At 44.6% G+C, this 23165-nt stretch overlaps 1 protein-coding gene across 1 annotated transcript; it reads right to left on the reverse strand.

Annotated features, from left to right (window-relative positions):
• Positions 1-565: 565 nt before the first annotated feature.
• On the reverse strand, positions 566-21346 carry fastk (Fas-activated serine/threonine kinase). The gene is given in 13 exon segments (XM_046360544.1): positions 566-1088; positions 1478-1592; positions 1879-2503; positions 4160-4251; positions 4717-4876; positions 7371-7587; positions 9683-9831; positions 9941-10128; positions 12411-12726; positions 14590-14785; positions 14787-15241; positions 15244-15502; positions 21328-21346. Coding segments are annotated over 12 exon segments (2817 nt in total). The 5' UTR covers positions 15461-15502; positions 21328-21346; the 3' UTR covers positions 566-1001.
• Positions 21347-23165: the final 1819 nt, after the last annotated feature.

Raw genomic sequence — 23165 nt, forward strand, 5'->3', positions numbered from 1 at the left:
CCGTCCACGAGCACAAATATAGTATGGCTCTAGTTTAGTCAATGAAAACATAAAATGTATATGATGCATGTGACAGTTTGTAGGATTTGCATGGGCAACTATTTATCTCCACATACGCCAGAATTGAGTGAGATAAATGAGGTCCCGGGTATCTAGCAATTCCCTCCTGGAAAACCTGTTTCATTGTCAATGCAGTTGGTGGAAACTCACTTGAGGAATCAAACTCCTCTCTGAATACAGTCATTCATTAAAATGTCACAAGTGAAGTGCCAAAGACAAAACAAAAGAGACTAAGTTGACGTTGGACTTCCACCACGCGTTGCTTTGTTCTGGACACAGGAAAAGCCGTTCCAGCATTCAAAAATATATAAACACATTAAACTACATTTATAAATGTTCATCCCTCATTAACATCCTACAGTCCATTAGTCTACATACGGTGCACCAGTATTAGATAACACTATGAAGCCCCGTTTGTTTGTCCTGTATGAACAGTCATGCGTTACAACAGGAGTTAACACAATATAAAATTACCCCCCACCCTCTCCCCTCCCCTCCCCTCCCCAAACACCAGAACATTGTCATCTCTGTATGACTTTATAATAAACATCTTATTCCCCCACACAAAGCCATGATTAAAACTACAACTATAGAAGAAAAAAACCAACTGTTTCGTCATGCTACTGTGATACACTAAGAACAGTCCGTAGGCAAGATGGTCAAGAACGGTTGTGAAGTGGCAATAACAAGATACCAATCGTGGCAACATGATACTAGGCATGTCATCAACTGGGTATATGGCTCGTTGCGAATAGCGTGGCGCCATTTTGATGAATGCAAGAGCAAAATTACAAAAAAAAAAAAAAAAAACTCTAGTTTTAGACTTTGACCAGGGTTTGTTCTCTACCCCAAACCACCCCCTTTTCCCAATCCCACCAACAACCCTCTGTCCTATCCCAAGCAGTCGCAATGGCTCACACACACACTCAAGTCTTTTGTTGTCATAAGGGGACCTCCAGGAGCTTTTTGTGGAGGTACTGCTTCACCTCCTCTATGCCATTCAGCTTCTCCAGCTCGTGATAGGGCAGCTGTGGAAGAGGAAACAAGAGGATAGAGAAAACCCAGAGAGAGATGAGTTAAACTAAACAGTGGTACGTACTACCTTATTTTGGCACAGTGGACCGTTAGTTGTCCCTGGTGCCAATTACCGCTTAAATGGATGATTGCAATGGAGTTTAAGGGAAGACTGAAATGTGGTAGTAAGATGGTTGAAATGAGGGTTGTTCGCAATGGAGGCAGTTGAGGGGAGGACGGCTCATAATAATGTCTGGAACGGAACAAATGGAACGGCATCAAACCATGTGTTTGATGTATTTGGTACCATTCCACTGATTCCGCTCCAGCCATTACCACAAGCCCGTCCTCCCCAGTTAAGGTGCCGCCAACCTCTTGTGGTTGTATGATGGTAATGGCTCACCTGCAGAATGACATATCCCAGGAGCAACAGATGACGGTCCCTCATGGCTCGGGAGCCCACCAGCACCTCAGAGTTGTGACAGTAGTGCCACTTGTCATTCACCGACATGACCACTCTGAAAGAAGAATGTTGGATTTCGCAATTAAATAGTTATTTCTCTAATTTTGAAATAAATTACTTATCACACAAGTGACGAAAGATGGTAGACAAATACCGGTGTCTGCCATGAAGACGAGTCACGATTTTCCCAGCAAAAGCATCTTCCTGAAAGTTATTTGCTAGCTAGCATTGCTCCACCAAAGAAGCATAATCAAGCTCTTCGTAGTTGGGTAGTATGTATAAAATGACTAACTACAAATCCTTGGTTCTCTATAGAACTTTCAGATCCCATCAGCACTGACCTCTTAACTTGTCGCTGGTCCCCCACTGCCCTCTCTGTGTCGGTTCGATCGGCCGGGTGCAGCCCCACGTCCCCGGCCAACCCCTCATAGAAGACAGGGAGCTCGCAGCCAGGCCCATGATTACCTGGCCCCACCTGCACCCCTCCCTCGTCCTCCAGGATCTTCCCAATAGAGAACTGGAAAAGAGAAACCGGGGCAGCTGTGGTGGATCCGCCTACCCCGGAGGCCATTGGCTGGGCTAGGCTGTCAGAGGGAGGGCTGCTGAGCGTGGAGCTGTCCTGGCTCTCCAGAGAGTGCTCCTTGGCCAGGCTGGAGTAGTAGTCAGCAGGCGTGTAGTATGCGTTGTAGTCAAGTGGGCCCCCGCCGTTAGGGCCGGCCCTCTGGGCCGAGGCAGGGTTTTCCCCGCGCTGCATGTGGTGTGGCAGGAGGGCCACCGACTCGTCCCCTCCGACGGGTCGCTGGTCCCCCCCTTCCTCTAGTGGGGCGAAGGGGGAGAACTTTTGAAAGTCTGAGGTGAGGGCAGTCACAGCCACGGATCCCTCTGGGGCTTTGTGGGAAACACCTAGGGAGGCCCCTGCCTGGATAGGGAGAACCTGGCCAGAGCTGTCAATCCACAGCAGGAAGTCTACAAAGGATTGTGAATATACAGAGGTTTAGGGTTGCAACATTTACATTTATTTAACCAGGCAAGTCTGTTAAGAACAAATTATTATTTACAATGACGGCCTAACCCGGACGACGGTAAGCCAATTGTACGCCGTCCCCTATGGGACTCCCAATCACGGCCGGTTGTGATACAGCCTGTATTTGAACCAGGGTGCCTGTAGTGACACCTCAAGCACTGAGATGCAGTGTCTTAGACCGCTGCGCCACTCGGGAGATCCATTTGACAGTAATCGTATAATTATGAAGAGAAGTAGAATTTTAAAAATACTCACAAGCTTTTTTTCCTCCATCATCTGTATGCCTGACCCAGAATTATCTCTAGAACAGTTCAAATCTATTTTTCATAATCTCTATGGCAGACAAACACACTCCCTTTAAAAACAACTTAAAGAGTAAAAAAAAAGATTAAAAAATAATCCTTGGTTCTCTATAGAACTGTCAGATCTCATGAGAAATCAGGCCTGGGCCAAGGCTTGAAAAACACTGTTGCTGGTTGGTTGGCAGCTTGTCAGGCAATTGAGAAATAGATGTACTTCCTCAATCATGATGTAAGTTTCGTCAACATCCAGTAAATCTTTTGTAAAAAAAATGTTAAAAAATTAAAAGAGGAGAAGAAATCTAAATCATTCAGACAACATTAATTCTGGTTATTGACTATGGCGATATCGTCTATATGAATGTAGCTACTACTCTATTGAAGCCATTGGACACAATGCGCATTGTGCTTTATTGTAGCCGATAGGCTGAGTACACATCATTGCATATTTTATCAGAAAGTAGGCTGGGCCTCTTTGAAGTCTTGCACTCTTTTTTTTATTATCAATAAAGCCATCTTGGAGAAACTTCCGCCATACCGTACCTGTCTGAGGTAAGTTACCAGACCCGAACTCAGGGATGGCTAACCCTGGAGATAGATCCCTTCAATCTCAACCTAATTAGGTAAATATGCTTTTCGCTTTTTTTTCTTCTGTTTTTTTTTGCTCGTGTCATGTAGAACGATCTGATCTGGAAAACTCCTTAAAAGCTGGTGGAGTTGGTACCTCTTGGGTAATTCAGGCAGATGTTTGCGGTCCTTTTACTGAACAATGCGTTTCATATGATTGTTTAGCTTTTCCTGTTTCGTGTTTCGTGTGTATAGATATTATTATTTTATTTAACTAGGGAAGTCGGTTAACAAATTCTTATTTACAATGATGGCCTACCCCGGCCAAACCAGAACGACGCTGGGCCAACTGTGTGCTGCCCTACGGGACTGTGATACAGCCTGGATTCAAACCAGGGACTGTAGTGATGCTTCTTGCACTAAGATGCAGTGCCTTAGACCGCTGCGCCACTCGGGAGCCCATAGACATGTAGAGTGTTGCCATGTAGAGCGTAATTGTTGTTTATCGATGTGTTCACACAAGCCTCATCTGCGAAAGATCGTGGTCTCAGCATTGACTGCCTGCTTAAATAAAAATGTTTCCCTTAATATTCCTCAGGTTTCTGTAATTGTAAAACCCCAAAGGAGGTTACAGTACTACAGAATAAATAAAAAAATACACCATTGTGTTCAGTAACAGTCTTAAGAGTGGCCTTTGAACAAACATCAGAGTGTGTGTTAGATTCAGTGTACCTGTGTAATAACCAGGGGCCAGAACCTCGTCTTGTTTGTATCCATGCTCTCCAACCAACTGTCTGAGGGCTTCAGCAACAAGACCCCTGTAGCTGTGAAACACACAAACATACTTTGAGATTCACTGGAATTCGCAATGAAAAAAGGCAGACATAAATGGGAACTTTCGAAAATAGAATGACAACTGACAGTTAGTCAACCAATCACCTTAGTACTGCACGGTACCTGATAGAATGCCAACTGACAGTTAGTCAACCAATCACCTTAGTACTGCACCGTACCTGATAGAATGCCAACTGACAGTTAGTCAACCGATCACCTTAGTACTGCACCGTACCTGATAGAATGCCAACTGACAGTCAACCAATCACCTTAGTACTGCACCGTACCTGATAGAATGCCAACTGACAGTTAGTCAACCGATCACCTTAGTACTGCACCGTACCTGATAGAAAGCCAACTGACAGTTAGTCAACCAATCACCTTAGTACTGCACCGTACCTGATAGAATGCCAACTGACAGTTAGTCAACCGATCACCTTAGTACTGCACCGTACCTGTATTTGCGGTTGACCTCGTCAGCGGTCAGCGCGTGGTCAAACATGAGCACCTTGTGCGTGTCCTGGAGCCGTGGACCGGTGTAGTCCCTGAATTCCAGCTCCACCGCCGCGTCCAACAGAGACAGGTAGCGACGCACGATCAGAGCATAAGGGCTGTCTACAAATGGGGGACAATAAAAATTGACGGAAACAAGGACATGAGCAACGGTCTAAAAATCGCCAAACGTGAAAATTAAGCACATCGGAGTGAGTTGAGGTATGTGGGGGTAATATTCAACTTCATGCATCAAATGTGTGTATAATATACACACACACACACACACACACACACACACACACACACACACACACACACACACACACACACACACACACACACACACACACACACACACACACACACACACACACACACACACACACACACACACACACGTATGTATGCATGTGTGTGTGTACATGTGTATATATACATTTAGACCTAGACTTTTTCCATATTTAGTTACATTACAGCCTTATTCTAAATTGATTAAATTGTCCCCCCCCCCTCAATCTACACATAATACCCCATAATGACAAATCAAAAACTAAAATATCACATTTACATAATTATTCAGACCCTTTACGCAGTACTTTGTTGAAGCCCCTTTGGCAGCGATTACAGCATCGAGTCTTCTTGGGTATGACGCTACAAGCTTGGCACACCTGTATTTGGGGAGTTTCTCCCATTCTTCTCTGCAGATCCTCTCCAGCTCTGTCAGGTTGGATGGGAAGCGTTGCTGCACAGCTATTTTCAGGTCTCTCCAGAGATGTTCGATCGGGTTCAAGTCTGGGCCACACAAGGACACTCAGAAACTTGTCCCAAAAGCCACTCATGCATCGTCTTTGCTGTGTGGAGCAGGTTTTCATCAAGGATCTCTGTACTTTGCTCCGTTCATCTTTGCCTCGATCCTGACTAGTCTCCCTGCTACTGAAAAACATCCCCCACAGCATGATGCCACCAGGTTTCCTCCAGATGTGACGCTGGCATTAAGGCCAAAGACCCCAATCTTGGTTTCATCCGACCAGAGCATCTTGTTTCACATGGTCTGATAGTCTTTAGGTGCCTTTTTGGCAAACTTCAAGTGGGCTGTCATGTGCCTTTTACTGAGGAGTGGCTTCTGTCTGGCCACACTACCATGTGGCCAAAGGCCTGGAGTGCTGAAGAGATGGTTGTCCTTCTGGAAGGTTCTCCCATCTACACAGAGGAACTCTAGAGCTCTGTCAGTGACCGGGGATCTGGTCACATGCCTGACCAAGGCACTTCTCCCCAATTGCTCAGTTTGGATGGATGCTCTTGAACTTCTTCCATTTAAGAATGATGGAGGCCACTGTGTTCTTGGGGACCTTCAATGCTGCAGAAATGTTTTGGTACCCTTCCCCAGATCTGTGCCTCGACACAATCCTGTCTCGGAGCCCTACGGACAATTCCTTCGACCTCATGGTTTGGTTTTTACTCTGAATTGCAATGTCAACTGTGGGACTTCATATAGACAGGTATGTGCCTTTCCAAATCATGGCCAATCAATTGAATTTAACACAGGTGGACTCCAATCAACTTGTAGACACAGCTCAAGGATGATCAATGGAAACAGGATGCACATGAGCTCAATTTCAAGTCTCATAGCACTACTTATGTAAATAAGGTATGTTCATTTTTTTTTCAAAATAAAAAAAATGGGGTATTATGTGTGTTGATTGCTGAGGAATTGTTTTTATTCAATCCATTTTAGGCTGTAACGTCAAGGGGTTTGAATACTATCCGACGGCACTCTATACATACATTTATATCAGCAGATGTCACAAAGTGATATACAGAAACCCAGCCTAAAAACCCAAACAGTAAGCAAAGCAGATGTAGAAGCATTGTGGCTAGGGGGAAAAAAACTCCCTAGAAAGGAAGAAACCTAGAAGACTCAGGCTCTGAGGGGTGGAGATTCTAAGAGTACATAGCCATTAAGGCCAGACTGTTCTTTAATTAGTCATGTAAACAGTACTCTGCTTATCTTAAATCGGCGTACGGTCATAATCGAAGTAAGACACCTAGATGTTGGATTTTTTGTTGTTGAATTATTGTTAAAAAATATATATATATATATTTAAAATCAGAGTACCAGCTGTGCATTTGTTCTGTTCATAAGCTAGCGGGACCAGCACGAGGCTCCATCTTTTGCGCTAGTGGAGAGAGTATGGAAAATGTCAAAGTTTGCACATTAGAAATAGTTCACATACAAATGCTGTGTCCCAACTCATAACCAAATATACTTCCCAAAGGTTTATTTTGATTGGTGATTTTCTGCATTTATCAGAGTGCCATTAGGGTAGCCTGATCTCAGATGGGTCCATGGAAACTTTTAGGGAAAAAGTTCTTGAAAAGCATGAAAACATTTTAAATCAAACTATTAATTATCTTAATCTGAATATTCAAAATAATCGTATTATTGAACGTATGTAAACATACTCCTTAGTTATTTATTTGGCTTGAGATTGATTTTAATTGTTTAATTTTAACAGTTTAATTGTGTCTACTGAAAGGGGCCAGTCGAAGAAAACTAATTAAACATAGCTGCTCTTTGATGTTGCTTGACCGCTGTGTGCGTCTCCCCACTTACTGGTGACGTTGCTGATGAAGGCGGTGGAGAAGACCTTGTGCAGCACCAGGCCAGGGAAGTGGCCCAGCTGGAACAGGGACATGAGGATGTTGACTGTGGCTAGCGGGGAGCTCAGGGCCTTTAGTTCCAGCACCACTTCCAACTTGGAGAAGAACTGGACCTCGTTGGACGGCCGGTAGCTCATCCGGCTGAAGGGGAACACAAGCTTTTGGATTACCTTGTGGAGAAGAAAAAAAAAGAAAAAAAAAAAAAAAAAAAAGAGAGAAACCCATTATTGTGATATTACCAAGCATTATGATACTAACTACTAAGTATCGCGCGCAATAACTGCTTCAATCAAACCCATATCAACTGCATTTTCCCACCAGAGATGCGTTTCCACAATTTACTTCATGCAGATAAAAAGCTGTGCGTGACTTTTTTAAATTCCCACCTGCTGGGGGGTTTCTGTCACATTTTCAACTCTACTGATTGTTTTGTCACCCCCCAAAAAATGCTGCCTTATACATTTTAAAGACTCAATCATGGACACTCTTACTGACAGTTGTGGCTGCTTTGCGTGATGTATTGTTGTCTGTGCCCAACAATGTACCCGTTTGTGCTGCTGCCGTGCTCTGTTGTGCTGTGTTGTCATGTAATATATGCCATTTAGCAGACGCTTTTATCTAAAGCGACTTACAGTCATGTGTGCATACATTCTCATGGGTGGTCCCGGGGATCGAACCCACTACCCTGCTGTGTACAAGCGCCATGTACCACTGAGCTACAGAAGGACCACGTGTGTCGTCGCTCCCGTGCTGTGTTGTCATGTGTCGTCGCTCCCGTGCTGTGTTGTCATGTGTCGTCGCTCCCGTGCTGTGTTGTCATGCGTCGTCGCTACCGTGCTGTGTTGTCATGCGTCGTCGCTACCGTGCTGTGTTGTCATGTGTCGTCGCTACCGTGCTGTGTTGTCATGTGTCGTCGCTACCGTGCTGTGTTGTCATGTGTCGTCGCTACCGTGCTGTGTTGTCATGTGTCGTCGCTACCGTGCTGTGTTGTCATGTGTCGTCGCTACCGTGCTGTGTTGTCATGTGTCGTCGCTACCGTGCTGTGTTGTCATGTGTCGTCGCTACCGTGCTGTGTTGTCATGTGTCGCTACCGTGCTGTGTTGTCATGTGTCGCTACCATGCTGTGTTGTCGTCTTAGGTCTCTCTCTATGTAGTGTTGTGTCGTCTCTCTTGTCGTGATGTGTTTTGTCCTATATTTTTATTTGATTTATTTTTAATATCAGCCCCCATCCCTGCAGGATTCCTTTTGCCTTTTTGTAGGCAGTCATTGTAAATAAGAATAGGTTCTTAACTGACTTGCCTAGTTAAAGGTCAGGTGAAATTTAAAAAATTATGTGCCCACTCTGGTCTTTGTACCAGTGGAGGATCCTCGGAGGAGGAAAGGGAGGACCATCCTCCTCAGTGAACCTCAGAAACATAGTGAAAGTTTAGATAAAACTATACTAAATACATTCACGTCACCCAATAATTTATTAAAACACACTGTTTTGCAATGAATGTCTACAGTAGCCTCAACAGCACTCTGTGGGGTAGCACCATGGTGCAGCCCGAGAACAGCTAGCTTCCGTCCTCCTCTGGGTACACAGACTACAATACAAAACCTTGGAGGCTCATGGTTCTCACCCCCTTCCATAGACTTACACAGTAATTATGACAACTTCCGGAGGACGACCTCCAACCTTATCAGAGCTCTTGCATCATGAACTTACATGTCCACCCAATCAAAGGATCAGATAATAAATCTAGTACAAGAAGCATAGGCTACAGCTAGCTAACTGCATGCTTTCCCAAGTCGTAGGGGGAGGGCCACACAGCATATCACCACATAACTCCCAAGTTGACTTCGATATGCTGGTAGTATATCAATATTTGTGCATACAGTTTACACCGCAATTAATTTTATCGACACAAAAAGACCACCGTATTTTGTTTTGTTTCAAATCAGGTCTTTAGTGAAATTTTTTTATCCAACATGTACTTTACTCGCATAAAAAAGGTTGGATGGAAACCTGGTTATTGCCAGCTTCTACTATGGAGTAGTGGCCACCCTTTACACTCTAGAATGCCTTTCAAACCAATCAGAAACAAGAATTCAACAATGCCATGGTATAAGAACCCATAACGTGTGTAAATAAACAACACTTTATTTCAGGTGTAATAGCCCTCATTACAGCCCAATAATAACCAAAAAAACAGTGTACCCGAGTCGCTCAACAACTGTTTAAACATAAGGCAGAGATTTTGTAGATGAGTGGGACACCTTACCTTGCTATCCAGGTATTCTCCCTTCTTGACCAGGAAATCAGCGATGGTGTCGAGGAGTCGAGTCTCTCTGATCCGGTGGCGGGCGATGTATTTGGCAATGAGGGCCATGGTGTATGGGGTTATGCTGTCCACTTTTTTAGGCAGCTCCTCTATTAGGAAAAGACCAGGTTATCTTGGGAATGATAGAAAGATGGAGAAATCCACAGATTAAAACAGCTGTCAGAGAATGGCAGAAGAGCAGAGGAGAGGAAAACTCACCAGCCAGGCTGCACACAAACCTCTCCTGTCTGTTCTGGTAGAATAGGTGGGAGCTGAAGATGATCTCCAGGCTCTTGTTACTAGCCTCGCGTACGCAAGTAGCCAGCATCTCGTCCAGCAGCGCCATCTCCTGGTCGCGCACTCCACTTACGCTAGCCAGTGTGTGCTTGACCAATCGGAGGATCTTCCTGTTGGTAGGTTGTGCGGGACAATGGTGGAATTTGGTATCATGATAACATCCATTATCGCGATATTACCAAGTATCGTGATACTAATTATACTAAACAAAAATATAAATGCAACATGTAAAGTGTTGGTCCCATGTTTCATGAGCTGAAATACAAGATCCCTGAAATTTTACATACGCACAGAAAGCTAATTTCTCTACATTTATTGGCACAAATGTGTTCATGTCCCTGTGAGCATTTCTCATTTGCCCAAGGCACATGACAGTCCACTTTGAGTTCACCAAAAGGCACCTAAAGACTATCAGACCATGAGAAACCAAATTCTCTGGTCTGATGAAACCAAGATGGAATGCATTAGCCTGAATGCCAAGCGTCACGTCTGGAGGAAACCTGGCAAGATCCCTACCGTGAAGCATGGTGGTGGCAGTAACATGCTGTGGGGATGTTTTTCAGTGGCAGGGACTGGGAGATGTCAGGATCGAGGCAAAGATGAACGGAGCAAAGTACAGAGATCCTAGATGGAAACCTGCTCCACACAGTCAAGACAATGCAGGAGTGGCTTTGGGACAACTCTCTGAATGTTCTTGAGTGGCCCAGCCAGAACCCGGACTTGAACCCAATCGAACATCTCTGGAGACCTGAAAATAGCTGTGCAGCGACACTCCCCATCCAACCTGACAGAGATTGAGGATCTGCAGAGAAGAATAGGAGAAACTTCCCAAATACAGGTGCTACAGGCTTGGCACGTCATACCCAAGAAGACGCAAGGCTGTAATCGCTGCCAAAGGTGCTTCAACAAAGTACTGAGTAAAAGGTCTGAATACTTGTGTAAATGTGATATCAGTTTATGATTTGTAAAAAATTAACAAACGTCAAAAAAAATAAAAGTTTTTGCTTCGTCATTATGGGGTATTGTGTGTAGATTGATGAGGAAAAAAACGATGTAATCAATTTGAGACGAAACGTAACAAAATGTGGGAAAAGCGTTGTGGTCTGAATACTTTCCGAAGGCACTGTAGTTTGAGAACTTGGCAGTACGTCAAACCGGCTTCACAACTGCACACAGGAACTGATGAAACTGTGGGTTTTGCACAACTGAAGAGGTTCTGCACAAAGCGTCAGAAACCGTCTCAGGAAAGCTCATCTGCGTGCACGTCGTCCTCACCAGAGTCTTGACCTGCAGGCGTCGTAGCGAACTTCAGTGGGCAAATGCTCACCTTTGATGACCACTGGCACGCTGGAGAAATATGTTCTTCACAGATGAACCCTGGTTTCAATTGTACCGGACAGACGTGTGGTGTGGGCAAGTGGTCTTCTGATGTCAACGTTGTGAACAGAGTGCTCCATGGTGGCGGTGGGGTTATGATATGGGCAGGCATAAACTACAGACAATGAACAAATTACATTTTATCGTTGGCAATTTGAATGGGCTGATATTTTGACGAGATTGGCACGACAATGGGCCTCATTAATTCGGCTTTATCAAGTCACTTTTCAGCATGATAATGCACAGCCCCATGTCGCAAAGATCTATACCCAATTCCTTGAGGCTGAAAAAGTCCCAGTTTTTCCATGGCCTGCACACTCAGACATGTCACAACATTGAGCATGTTTTGGATGCTCTTGATCGACAGCGTGTTCCAGTTCCCGCTACTTCGCAGTCATTAAAGAGGATCGGGACAACATTCCACAGGCCACAATCAACAGCATGAGAATGAGATGTGTCACACTGCATGAGGTAAATGTTGGTCACACCAGATATTGACTGTTTTTTTGCTCCACACCCCTACTTTTTTTTTTTTTTTTTTAAAGGTATCTGCGACCAACAGATTAATATCTGTATTCCCAGTTATGTGAAATCCATAGGGCCTAATAAAATGTATTTTCAATTGACTGATTTCCTTAATGAAATGTAACTCACTCAATTCTTTGAAATCGTTGCATTTATATTTTTGTTCAGTGTACTAAGTATCGCCATAACTGCTTTCATCACAATAACTGACATTTAAAATTACACTCAGGAACAGATCACACCTAGATTGTGTTCAGTAAACAAAAATGGGATAAAAGGTTTTAAAAACAGAGGTAGTAGCTCTGTAAGGCATGTGCAATAAGAATACAAATGTTATTTTTTGAAAACATTTCCTCCATTTATGACTATCGATAGTGACCTAGTCGTACTGCATAACTCACATTTCCTCTACTTGGATGGCCTCTTACAAACAAGAAAACATTTGTCTTTTTTACCATGAATGGGAAATCAACAGTCATCCCAACCCTACCTGTTGGCCAGGAGCTGTTCCGGGTTGGGTGGTGTATTGGCCACGATCTCAGCCGTTGCAGCGTCGCTGGATTGCAGCGAGCGCCACTTGAGGCGGTAGTAGGAGAGCAGCAGGAAGAGGGTCTGCGGGTGACGCTCCCGCTCCAGGTTCTTCTCCAAGCCCGCCAGGCAGGCCTCGGTGAGCGGGTGCTGGCTGCTGGGGTGCAGCTTCATGCTGGAGCTGAACACCATGGACACGTCCTTCTGGTTAAACTGGCCCAGTCGTGATTGGGACTCAGCCTCCAGCACCTGCACTACCCGCGAGTCGCTGGGAAGGCCTGGGGGAGGAGGCGGGAGGTTTAGGGTTTATTTGACTTAATTTATTTATTTATTTTTCAAGCAATGTAAGTCCGTTTATATAATATAATAATAATATATGCAATTTTTTTATGTAAACAAGTCATTGTGCATACATTCTACGCATGGGTGGTCACGGGATCGAAAAGTAGTAGAGCGCCATTTACCAACTCTACCAACTGAGCTCAGAAGGACCATAGTCCAGACAAGTGCATTCAAGTTTTTTATATGTAAACAAATTATTTTCATATCTATAGTCCACAGCAAGTGAATACACGTATAAAGTAGTAGATGCCATTTCACAATGTTCACATATCCTACATAATATAAAATACATTGTACTAAAAACACCTGCTGATCATACACTAGCAATATGAAAAAAGATCGCTTTCACACTCCCAACCAATCCAAGTATGGGAAACAGAGCTGCCTCCATGCGATCACCTAGACTAACCTAGCGCAGCCACAGATCACCTAGTGCAGCCACATATCACCTAGACTCACCTAGTGCAGCCACATATCACCTAGTGCAGCCACATATCACCTAGTGCAGCCACATATCACCTAGCGCAGCCACATATCACCTAGTGCAGCCACAGATCACCTAGCGCAGCCACAGATCACCTAGTGCAGCCACAGATCACCTAGCGCAGCCACAGATCACCTAGCGCAGCCACAGATCACCTAGCGCAGCCACAGATCACCTAGCGCAGCCACAGATCACCTAGCGCAGCCACAGATCACCTAGACTCACCTAGCGCAGCCACAGATCACCTAGTGCAGCCACATATCACCTAGTCTCAACCAATGCTGCCACATATCACCTAGTCTCACCTAATGCTGCCACATATCACCTAATGCTGCCACATATCACCTAATGCTGCCACATATCACCTAATGCTGCCACATATCACCTAATGCTGCCACATATCACCTAATGCTGCCACATATCACCTAATGCTGCCACATATCACCTAGTCTCACCTAATGCTGCCACATATCACCTAGTCTCACCTAACGCTGCCACATATCACCCAGTCTCACCTAACGCTGCCACAGATCACCCAGTCTCACCTAACGCTGCCACAGATCACCTAGTCTCACCTAATGCTGCCACAGATCACCTAGTCTCACCTAATGCTGCCACATATCACCTAACGCTGCCACAGATCACCGAGACTCACCTAGCTCAGCCACATATCACCTAGTCTCACCTAATGCTGCCACAGATCACCTAGTCTCACCTAATGCTGCCACAGATCACCTAGTCTCACCTAATGCTGCCACATATCACCTAGTCTCACCTAATGCTGCCACAGATCACCTAGTCTCACCTAATGCTGCCACAGATCACCTAGTCTCACCTAATGCTGCCACATATCACCTAGTCTCACCTAATGCTGCCACAGATCACCTAGACTCACCTAGCTCAGCCACATATCACCTAGTCTCACCTAATGCTGTCACAGATCACCTAGACTCACCTAATGCTGCCACAGATCACCTAGACTCACCTAGCGCAGCCACAGATCACTTAGTGCAGCCACATATCACCTAGACTCACCTAGTGCAGCCACATATCACCTAGACTCACCTAGCTCAGCCACAGATCACCTAGTGCAGCCACAGATCACCTAGTCTCACCTAGCTCAGCCACAGATCACCTAGTGCAGCCACATATCACCTAGACTCACCTAATGCTGCCACAGATCACCTAGTCTCACCTAATGCTGCCACAGATCACCTAGTCTCACCTAATGCTGCCACAGATCACCTAGTCTCACCTAATGCTGCCACAGATCACCTAGTCTCACCTAATGCTGCCACAGATCACCTAGACTCACCTAATGCTGCCACAGCGTACAGGCAGTTGACAATGCTGAAGTTGTCAAACTTGGCACAGTCCCTCACAATGGAGTCGCACAGCGTCTGGAAGTCCTGGTGCTCCAAGATCTGTCGACCTTCATTCTCCACTCTTTCTCCTCCACAGACTCCGGGAGAGGGAACCAGGGCTGCATCCGAGCCACCTCCGCCGCCCCTCCTCCTCCTCCTCCTCCCCAGCCTGTAGAAGTTGGCCGATCTTCTGCAGTGCGATGGGGTAATGGTTGTGTGAAATCTTGCCTGGGTTCTGCGTCACCCAGCGCAGCACCTCGTCCGCTCTCCGCGAGCGTTCAATCAGCCTCTTCATGGTGAAGAAGGTGTCGTAGCTCATCTTCTCGTGGATGAAGTTCCACGTCTTCTTCTTGTTGTTGCCGGCGGCGCCAACAGTGCCGTGGTGGTGCAGGTGGGCGTGTGTCTGGTAGTGGGGATGCGGGGGGATGGGTGGAGGCAGAGGGGCCATGTGTGGGTGGGGATGGTAGTGTTGGTGGTGGTGGTGACTGTGAAAGTGGGGCCCCCGGTGAGGGTCAGGGCGCCCCTGGTAGATGGGCGGGTAGCTGGGAGGTGGAGGAGGCACGTGGTGGGGATGTTGGTGTGGTGGGAGAGGGTGGTGTGGGGGTGGTTCTCCAGCATGGGCAGACCTCCACCCCCCAGGCCCGGCCGGCGTCCAGGCTTTCCTCCTCCACCACCACCTACTGCACTGTACAGGCGGGTAGTGTACATGCCGGCGAGGGCGAGAGCGAGGGCGCGAAGGCGGCAGGCGTGTCGCTGGCAGAGGGGCGAAGGGATTATGCTTTCGCAGCTCAGGAGGCCTGGGCTGGAGGACAGCCACAGCATACTACACAGGCTAGTACACCGCTGAGGCACTGCAGACTACACCTACAGGGAGAGAGGAAGGGGTGAAAAGGGAAAGAATTTACTAAACAAAACACACATTCCAAATGAGAATCTGTGTTAGAATCCCTGGAGATTCCCATTGTGCCAAACACACACACACACACACACACACACACACACACACACACACACACACACACACACACACACACACACACACACACACACACACACACACACACACACACACACACACACACACACACACACACACACACACACACACACACACACACACACACACCTAAGTGCAAAGCAGTACAGTGACATCAAGTAAATGATTCAAACACAGCACAGGAAACAAGAAAATAGACATTAATAAAAACAAATCTGCTACATTGAGATGAAAACCTTCCTTGAAGGCTGTTCATACCAAGATCAAACTCAGTTGAGCGTGTCAGGATGGATTCATAGCAAAATTCATACCAAAACGGGTGGGTTTTTAGGAGGGGTTCTGAGACACTCATGGGGGTGTCCACCGAAAGCAACAAGTGGAACTGAATTAGATCCTTTGTTCGTACCCCCCGCAGGGCAATTGAACTTAACCCAGAGGCTGCTCCAACACACCGCCAGCGGAGAAGAGGTAATCGGAGTGGACATCTAGTCCATCTCAGGAGGCGTGCACAACATCCACCGCTTCCGAGTAATTTACTCGCAAACGTTCCGTCCCTGGACATTAAAGTAGAGCTCAGGGTAAGGATCTCCTTCCACAGAGACATCAGGGACAGTAACATTCACTGTTTCACGGAATCGTGGCTCTCTCTGGATATACTGTCCCCGGCCATGCAACCAGCTGGGTTCAGTAAATAGTGCAGACAGGAATAAAGAACTCTCCAGGAAGAAGAAGAAGAAGAATGGTGTATGTTTCATGATTAACTACTCATGGTGTGAATGTGATAATGTACAGGAACTAAAGACCTTTTGTTCACACGACCTAGAATACCTCACAATCAAATGCCGACCGTATGACCTCCCCAAGAGAATTCTCTCGACTTGATTATTCACGTCATTCTTAGTGCGTTCTCAAATGGACATTGTTAATTCTGGCTAACTACTTCTATTTCAGAGTGCAGAGTAACTTGTGAATTTACAAACGCTCAACACCTGTTGAATATGGCCTGTGTCAGTATACTCCCCCCCCCCCCCAAAAGACTTCATTAAATTGTTGCCAGCAGCACAGTTAGTCACCAACGATCTGAATAACATAAAAACAGCCTAACCAGCTCTGCTAGGTTGAGTAAAATGGTCAGAGTGAGGTGTTCTCTCATGTGTCCAGAAGTAACTAGCCGACGTTAGCAGTCAAGCACCCAAGCTGTTGTAAGGTCAGAACGCTCGGCTCAACCCTACTCCTCAGCCAGAGTGTGTTCTGAACTCGCCGAGAGCGAAGCAATCAGAATTTACGAACACAACGAAAATCGTCAAATGTGTAGCTAGTCATTTGTTATGCTAACAAACTAGCAAGAGGTTGCATAGCAATAAGATCAACTTCCAGTAGACAGGTAAAGCTCTGGTACGCGCAAATAAAATGATACCGTTCGTTTACAGTTTACTAAAATGAACTAACAGTATATACACTCATTAAGTATGTAGTATACAGTATGGGTTATCAAAAAGAAAGGTGGCCCAAGGCACTTCATATAATAAATAAAAATGACTTTGTGTGGCATGTTCAATGAAAAAAAATGTCCAATGAACATGCCATAGAAATAAAGGCATTTAAATGTATTATACGAAGAGTGCCTTGGTCCCTCTTTTTGATAACCAATTTACCCCTTAAAAAAAAAAAAAGAGCCCCTTCTGTCTACCAAAATCTACTATTGTGTCCCTTAGCAACGCTTCCCTTCCTCTTTTATTCTACATGTTAGTATGGGTATTTGAACACAGCTATGGAATCACTGGTCACTTTAATAATGTGTACATACCGTTTTACAGTTGAGCCTCACGAGCCAGATGAAGCTAGCTGGCTGCTTATAACGTTTGGGCAACAAACAGGGTTAAGTTGCTGACTGGCTATATTCATGAACTGAAGTTAAATTTCAATAGGCGAACAACAAGTGGCAACTTAGCTAATACTTACAAGGATTATTAAATCATTGCTAAAGACAATGAAAATGACTGCAGGTTTACTGGTCATTGTTTTCAGGCTGGTTGTATTGATGCTAAAGCTAGCTACCCCAGAAGTTGCGGTCAAACAAATGATGCTTTATTACCGATGCGGTAATATTTTAAACAATATTGTAAACACATCGTTCGTGGCCGGTGTTTGCAGACTTTCTTGTACAACTTTGACAGTGTTACTGTAAATGCATGCATAGACAAAACGGCGTTCCATAGTACGTTTGTCGTGAAGCTAATAGCAGTGACGCTATTACTATGCAACTATGTTAGGGAAACATCTGAAAAATAACACACTTGGTCATGTTAACCGGTGCTCGACCAGTCAAGCGAAAGCCAACGTCACCCACAACAGAGAACAGTTGATTGTCAAGGGCAATGAATTCCATTATCTTGGCGTTAAAATGGATTTCACCTTTGAGTTGTCTCGTTGAAATATTGTTACTCTTTCAAAAATGACAGCTCGATCCACACAGCAGACATTGGGGGCTAGTTTGAGAACGCTGTTGCACGTATAGAGCAAAATGTTACATGGTGTCATTATATAACGTTATATAGGTATGCACGTCAGCCTTAACATCGGTTTTGCACATCGGGGCGTTAAACTAGACATCGGCTGATACCGATGTTGCCATTTTTTTTTTAGCTTATTTCGGCCGATTCCAATATGTTAACCGATATATCGTGCATCCCTAGTGTGTATTGTTGTAAATTGTTAGATTTCGCTACACCCGTAATAACAGCTGATAAATATGGCTATGTGACCAATTTGATTTGAAAAGACATCCACAAAATTTTCCCAAGAGGCAAACGAAAGAAAACACACCAAACTTAGACAGGAAGAAAATCTAAAAGTTGAGCAAAACAAAAACAGGGATAAGCAGACAAAGGAATGTTGTTTTCCAGAACTCAAATAGGGCACAACAACTAAAAGGTGTTGACCCTCCACACCTCTCAAGACAACTGGAGCACTTGGCCAGTCACTTAAATAGCACCTGGGCCAGCTCAGGTGAAACACCTTCCGACTAATGAGATGGACAAGCCAGCACAGGTGTAACACATACTGACTAACGAGATGACTGCCCATGTGCTATACATGATAAAGGTCCAACCTCAACATAAACAGAAAAAACTAAACCTGTAACATCTACCATTTTTCCATTGCAATAATGAGGTCAGACTGAGTTTAGTCTGATATATGGGAAGCTTCACTGACAAAATGAGGTGAGTTATGGGATTTGTCCCAAATTGCTCCCCTTTTCTTTATGTAGTGTACTTCTTTTGACCAGGGAAACACAGAATAGGGTGCCATTTGGGATGCACACATGGGAGTACAACGATAAACCGTCCAACTCAGACAGTGAATGACTAGGCTGTGGGCTAAGAGACTAATTCTATCGACCATAGACTAGTCTGCAGACTCTGCACTCAACAGGTCACAGGTAGCCTGCAGCTAGAGGGGGAGAGGGTGAATCCCTCTAAAACAAGGAATGGGGATGAGGGAGGGGAGACCTCAAGAACCATTCTGAAAATGTGTTAGTGTACACCTGATTGGTGTAACCACCACACCAACTAGACATGTTTGTTAAATGTTTTGTAGCGTGAAAATGTAGGCCACGATCAATAATCTCAATTGTATTTGTCACATGCGCTGAATACATCAGATGTAGACCTTACCGTGAAATGCTTACTTTATAAGCCCTTAACTAACAAGGCTGAATAGTACCAAGTCAATGTAAGGGGATATAGGTTAGTTGAGGTAATATGTACAAGTAGGTAAAGTGATATATGCATAAATAAACAGCGAGTAGCAGCAGTGTAAAAACAGAGGGGGTGGGTCAACAAGTCAAGGTAGCCATTTGATTAGCTGTTCAGCAGTCTTGTGTTTACTCATTGGTCAACGAGACAAACTGTCCGTTTTATAATCTGTCATAGGCAAATACTACTTCTAATATTTCTGGAGGTAGCCTTAATCCTACGAGTATGCCACATCCAAATACACAGATTTTTATAGCTGATCATTAAACATGTTGACAGGGCAGTCTCTTTAGTTGGGCCTAGAATAGAGTATTCAGTTACATTGCGGTAATGTTAGTTGAGTACACATACTGAGTCAGTAAAAAAAAAATAAGTCCCATTCGTATACCCAACCTCCCCTGAAGTCAATTTGAACAGGTAACTAACCAAATTTGCCCTACAGCATAAGGAATGTTCCCACTCAACCTTTGACGATTTTCCTCAACTAACTACTAATGCCATTGTTAGTTGAGCTATCCTGAAAACAAAAACCCAATCCAGAAATCAAAGCATAAATGTCCGCAAAAAAAAAATCTAAGCGTTGGATATCTAGTCAACTAGTTAGCTACTGTATATGTAGCTAACTAGTTAGCAGTAGGACTTTAAATGTCTAAGGCTGCAAATCTAACAAATCAAAAGTCAAATAGCATTTTATCACATGCGGCGACTACAACGGGTTGCACCAGTGAAATGTGTAAATCATTCAAATTTAGTTTAGCTACATAACATTTCCACTGATATTTGCAACACTAACTACTACTACTACTACTAGCAGGGAAAATCTGCCATTGGCAACAAGTGTCTAAAGGCCGGGGGACATTTCAGATAGTAAGGATAGTTAAACTAGGACTGCTACAAAGGCGTCAGCTGGCCCTGCTAACCTAACCATCATATTTTTTTTTTAAAGCAATGGGATTTAATATGGTAAACAAGTTAGCTACAATGACAATCACGAACATGTACTTACATGTTTGTCAACGCAAGAGGAATATCCAGATGGGTGTTGCCGTTGAGTATCTCACTGGGAGCAATGACAGTCAGTCTGTCATCTGACCGTGACACTCCCAAGAAGTTAAGCGAAACATAGGAGTGACAGCCAAGCCCGTCAATTAAAACGTTCACTGTATCGGTTGAGCATTTGAACTAATTTACCACATTTAATTAGCTAGTTCATCGTGGAATACTGTATTTCTTTGGTCATGGACGTCCATTGCAATGACAGTTTTTTTTTTTGCAAACTGTCTTGACCTAGGTTTTAATTCGCCTCGCTCTGTCCTCTCTATCCAGGAGCGGATATGGGTTGGTGTTATTGACAATGCGTTTGACTTATTCACACTGACACAATATATTATTTTCCCTGGTAGCTCGGACGCACCTACACCGGAAATCGTTTTAAAACGATTGATGACATTTGCCGCAAGAACTGTATTCGGTTTCTCGTCCTCTCATTCTTCACTAGCCGCACTGGTGTCGGCCATCTTCCCAGCATGCAACTTTTTTTGGTCTTCTTCTGTTGACGGCTAATGCCAACATTTGGTTCATTTACAGCAAAGATTGTGGAAATACTGACAAGATGTGCATGTATATCCGCCCTAACAATGGGAGTCGTTGCCCAGTGGGCTGTCTAGCTCCCGCCTATCCTTTATTTGGATTGGTGGATCTCTTATTGTTGTCACCCTCTTTTGAATATTCGAGGATTATTAACGTCAACCACATGTATTTAAGGGAGAGATGCAATCCTACTAGCCTCATCTAATCCATAGCCATCTCGAGACAATGCTGATGTGTGTTTTTCTCATCGTTACCAGGATGTCAAGGTGTCCTAATTATATCAGTACACTCATAACAATTTAAGCATTAAGAAATGTATATTCGATTAAATAAACCTCACGTACCAAATAAGCAATTCATGTTTTTGTTGCTCAAATTCGACACTCATTGACCTCCTTGTTTGACAACACAACGAAAAACGCCACTTGCTGGATGGAGGCCGAGTTGGGCCTCTCTTCCTCTGATCACAGCCACCTACTGGGCTGGAGGGTGTACTTCTTATACTTTTCTGGCAGACTTGAGGCAAAGATTTGCAAAACTACCTCAAGATTGACCAGAGCATGTCGTTTCCATTGGGAGCAGAACAAACAAGGTGGGCAGAGCCAACCGAGGTAGTGAGATCCAATTGGCCGCTCTAGCATTTATTTGCATATTTACATTAGGGAACACCTACTTGCCCTTGCAATCCCAAACATAATTTTTTAAAGACTTTGTCAAAGGGTAGTCCACTCTGTTACATTATAGTTTTGGAAACAGAACTGTATGGAGACCAAATGTCTGTCAATTGATCTTGCTCCATCTTCTCCCCTTGCCGGCCACTGGGCTTCCTCTCATCACCATATTTCGTAGTGAGTGGAAATGCCACATTTATACATCTGGTGAAATATCTGTCTCATTGTGCAACAGGCACTTCTTTGGTATATAATGGAAGATGAGGGATCAGCCCAGAACTACACGGCAGGACCTGGTCAATGACCTGAAGAGATGGGACCACAGTCTCAAAGAAAACCATTAGTAACACACTACGTCGTCATGGATTAAAATCCGGCAGCGCATGTCCAGGCCCGTCTGAAGTTTGCCAATGACCATCTGGATGATCCAGAGGAGGAATGGGAGAAGGTCATGTGGTCTGATGAGACAAAAATAGAGCTTTTTGGTCCATACATGCCAATGCTGTATCTGACCAGAGCACCTTCTTCCAGTCATAATTTAAATGATGTTTGGCAAACTCCAAGAGCTTGTGTAACGGATGTGAAACGGCTAGCTTAGTTAGCGGTGTGCGCTAAATAGCGTTTCAATCGGTTACGTCACTTGCTCTGAGACCTTGAAGTAGTTGTTCCCCTTGCACTGCAAGTGCCGCGGCTCTTGTGGAGCAATGGGTGACGATGCTTCGAGGGTGAATGTTGTTGATGTGTGCAGAAGGTCCCTGGTTCGCGCCAGGGTATGGGCGAGGGGACGGTTAAAAAAATTATACTGTTACACTTGCATCTGTGTCATGGGGTCATTAAGGGCTTTCTTCTGGCAACCCTTCCAAAGAGCCTGTGGTTGTGGAGGTGGCATCTGATGGTGTTTTTTATTTTTTTATTTTTTTAAACCCGATGACCCCGCCACCAAGGCCTGCAATTCATTCAGTGATTCTTGGGAATTTTGTTGCTTCTCTCACGATCCTCCTCCCTATCCTGGGGGGCAAAATGCATTTGCGTCCTCTACCCGTGAGGTTAAGGATAAGTTCCATGTATAATACTTGTATCTTTTATCAATGTTTATTATGAGTATTTCTGTAAATTGATGTGGCTCTCTGCAAAATCACCGGATGTTTGAGGCAAAATACACTGCTCAAAAAAAATAAAGGGAACACTAAAATAACACATCCTAATTAAATACTTTTTTCTTTACATAGTGGAATGTGCTGACAACAAAATCACACAAATGATCAGTGGTGTGGGGGCTGTGCTTTGGCAAAGTGGGTGGGGTTATATCCTTCCTGTTTGGCCCTGTCCGGGGGTGTCCTCGGATGGGGCCACAGTGTCTCCTGACCCCTCCTGTCTCAGCCTCCAGTATTTATGCTGCAGTAGTTTATGTGTCGGGGGGCTAGGGTCAGTTTGTTTATCTGGAGTACTTCTCCTGTCCTATTCGGTGTCCTGTGTAAATCTAAGTGTGCGTTCTCTAATTCTCTCCTTCT

Source organism: Oncorhynchus gorbuscha, linkage group LG08 (genome assembly GCF_021184085.1).
Source record: "Oncorhynchus gorbuscha isolate QuinsamMale2020 ecotype Even-year linkage group LG08, OgorEven_v1.0, whole genome shotgun sequence".
Classification (NCBI taxonomy): domain Eukaryota; kingdom Metazoa; phylum Chordata; class Actinopteri; order Salmoniformes; family Salmonidae; genus Oncorhynchus; species Oncorhynchus gorbuscha.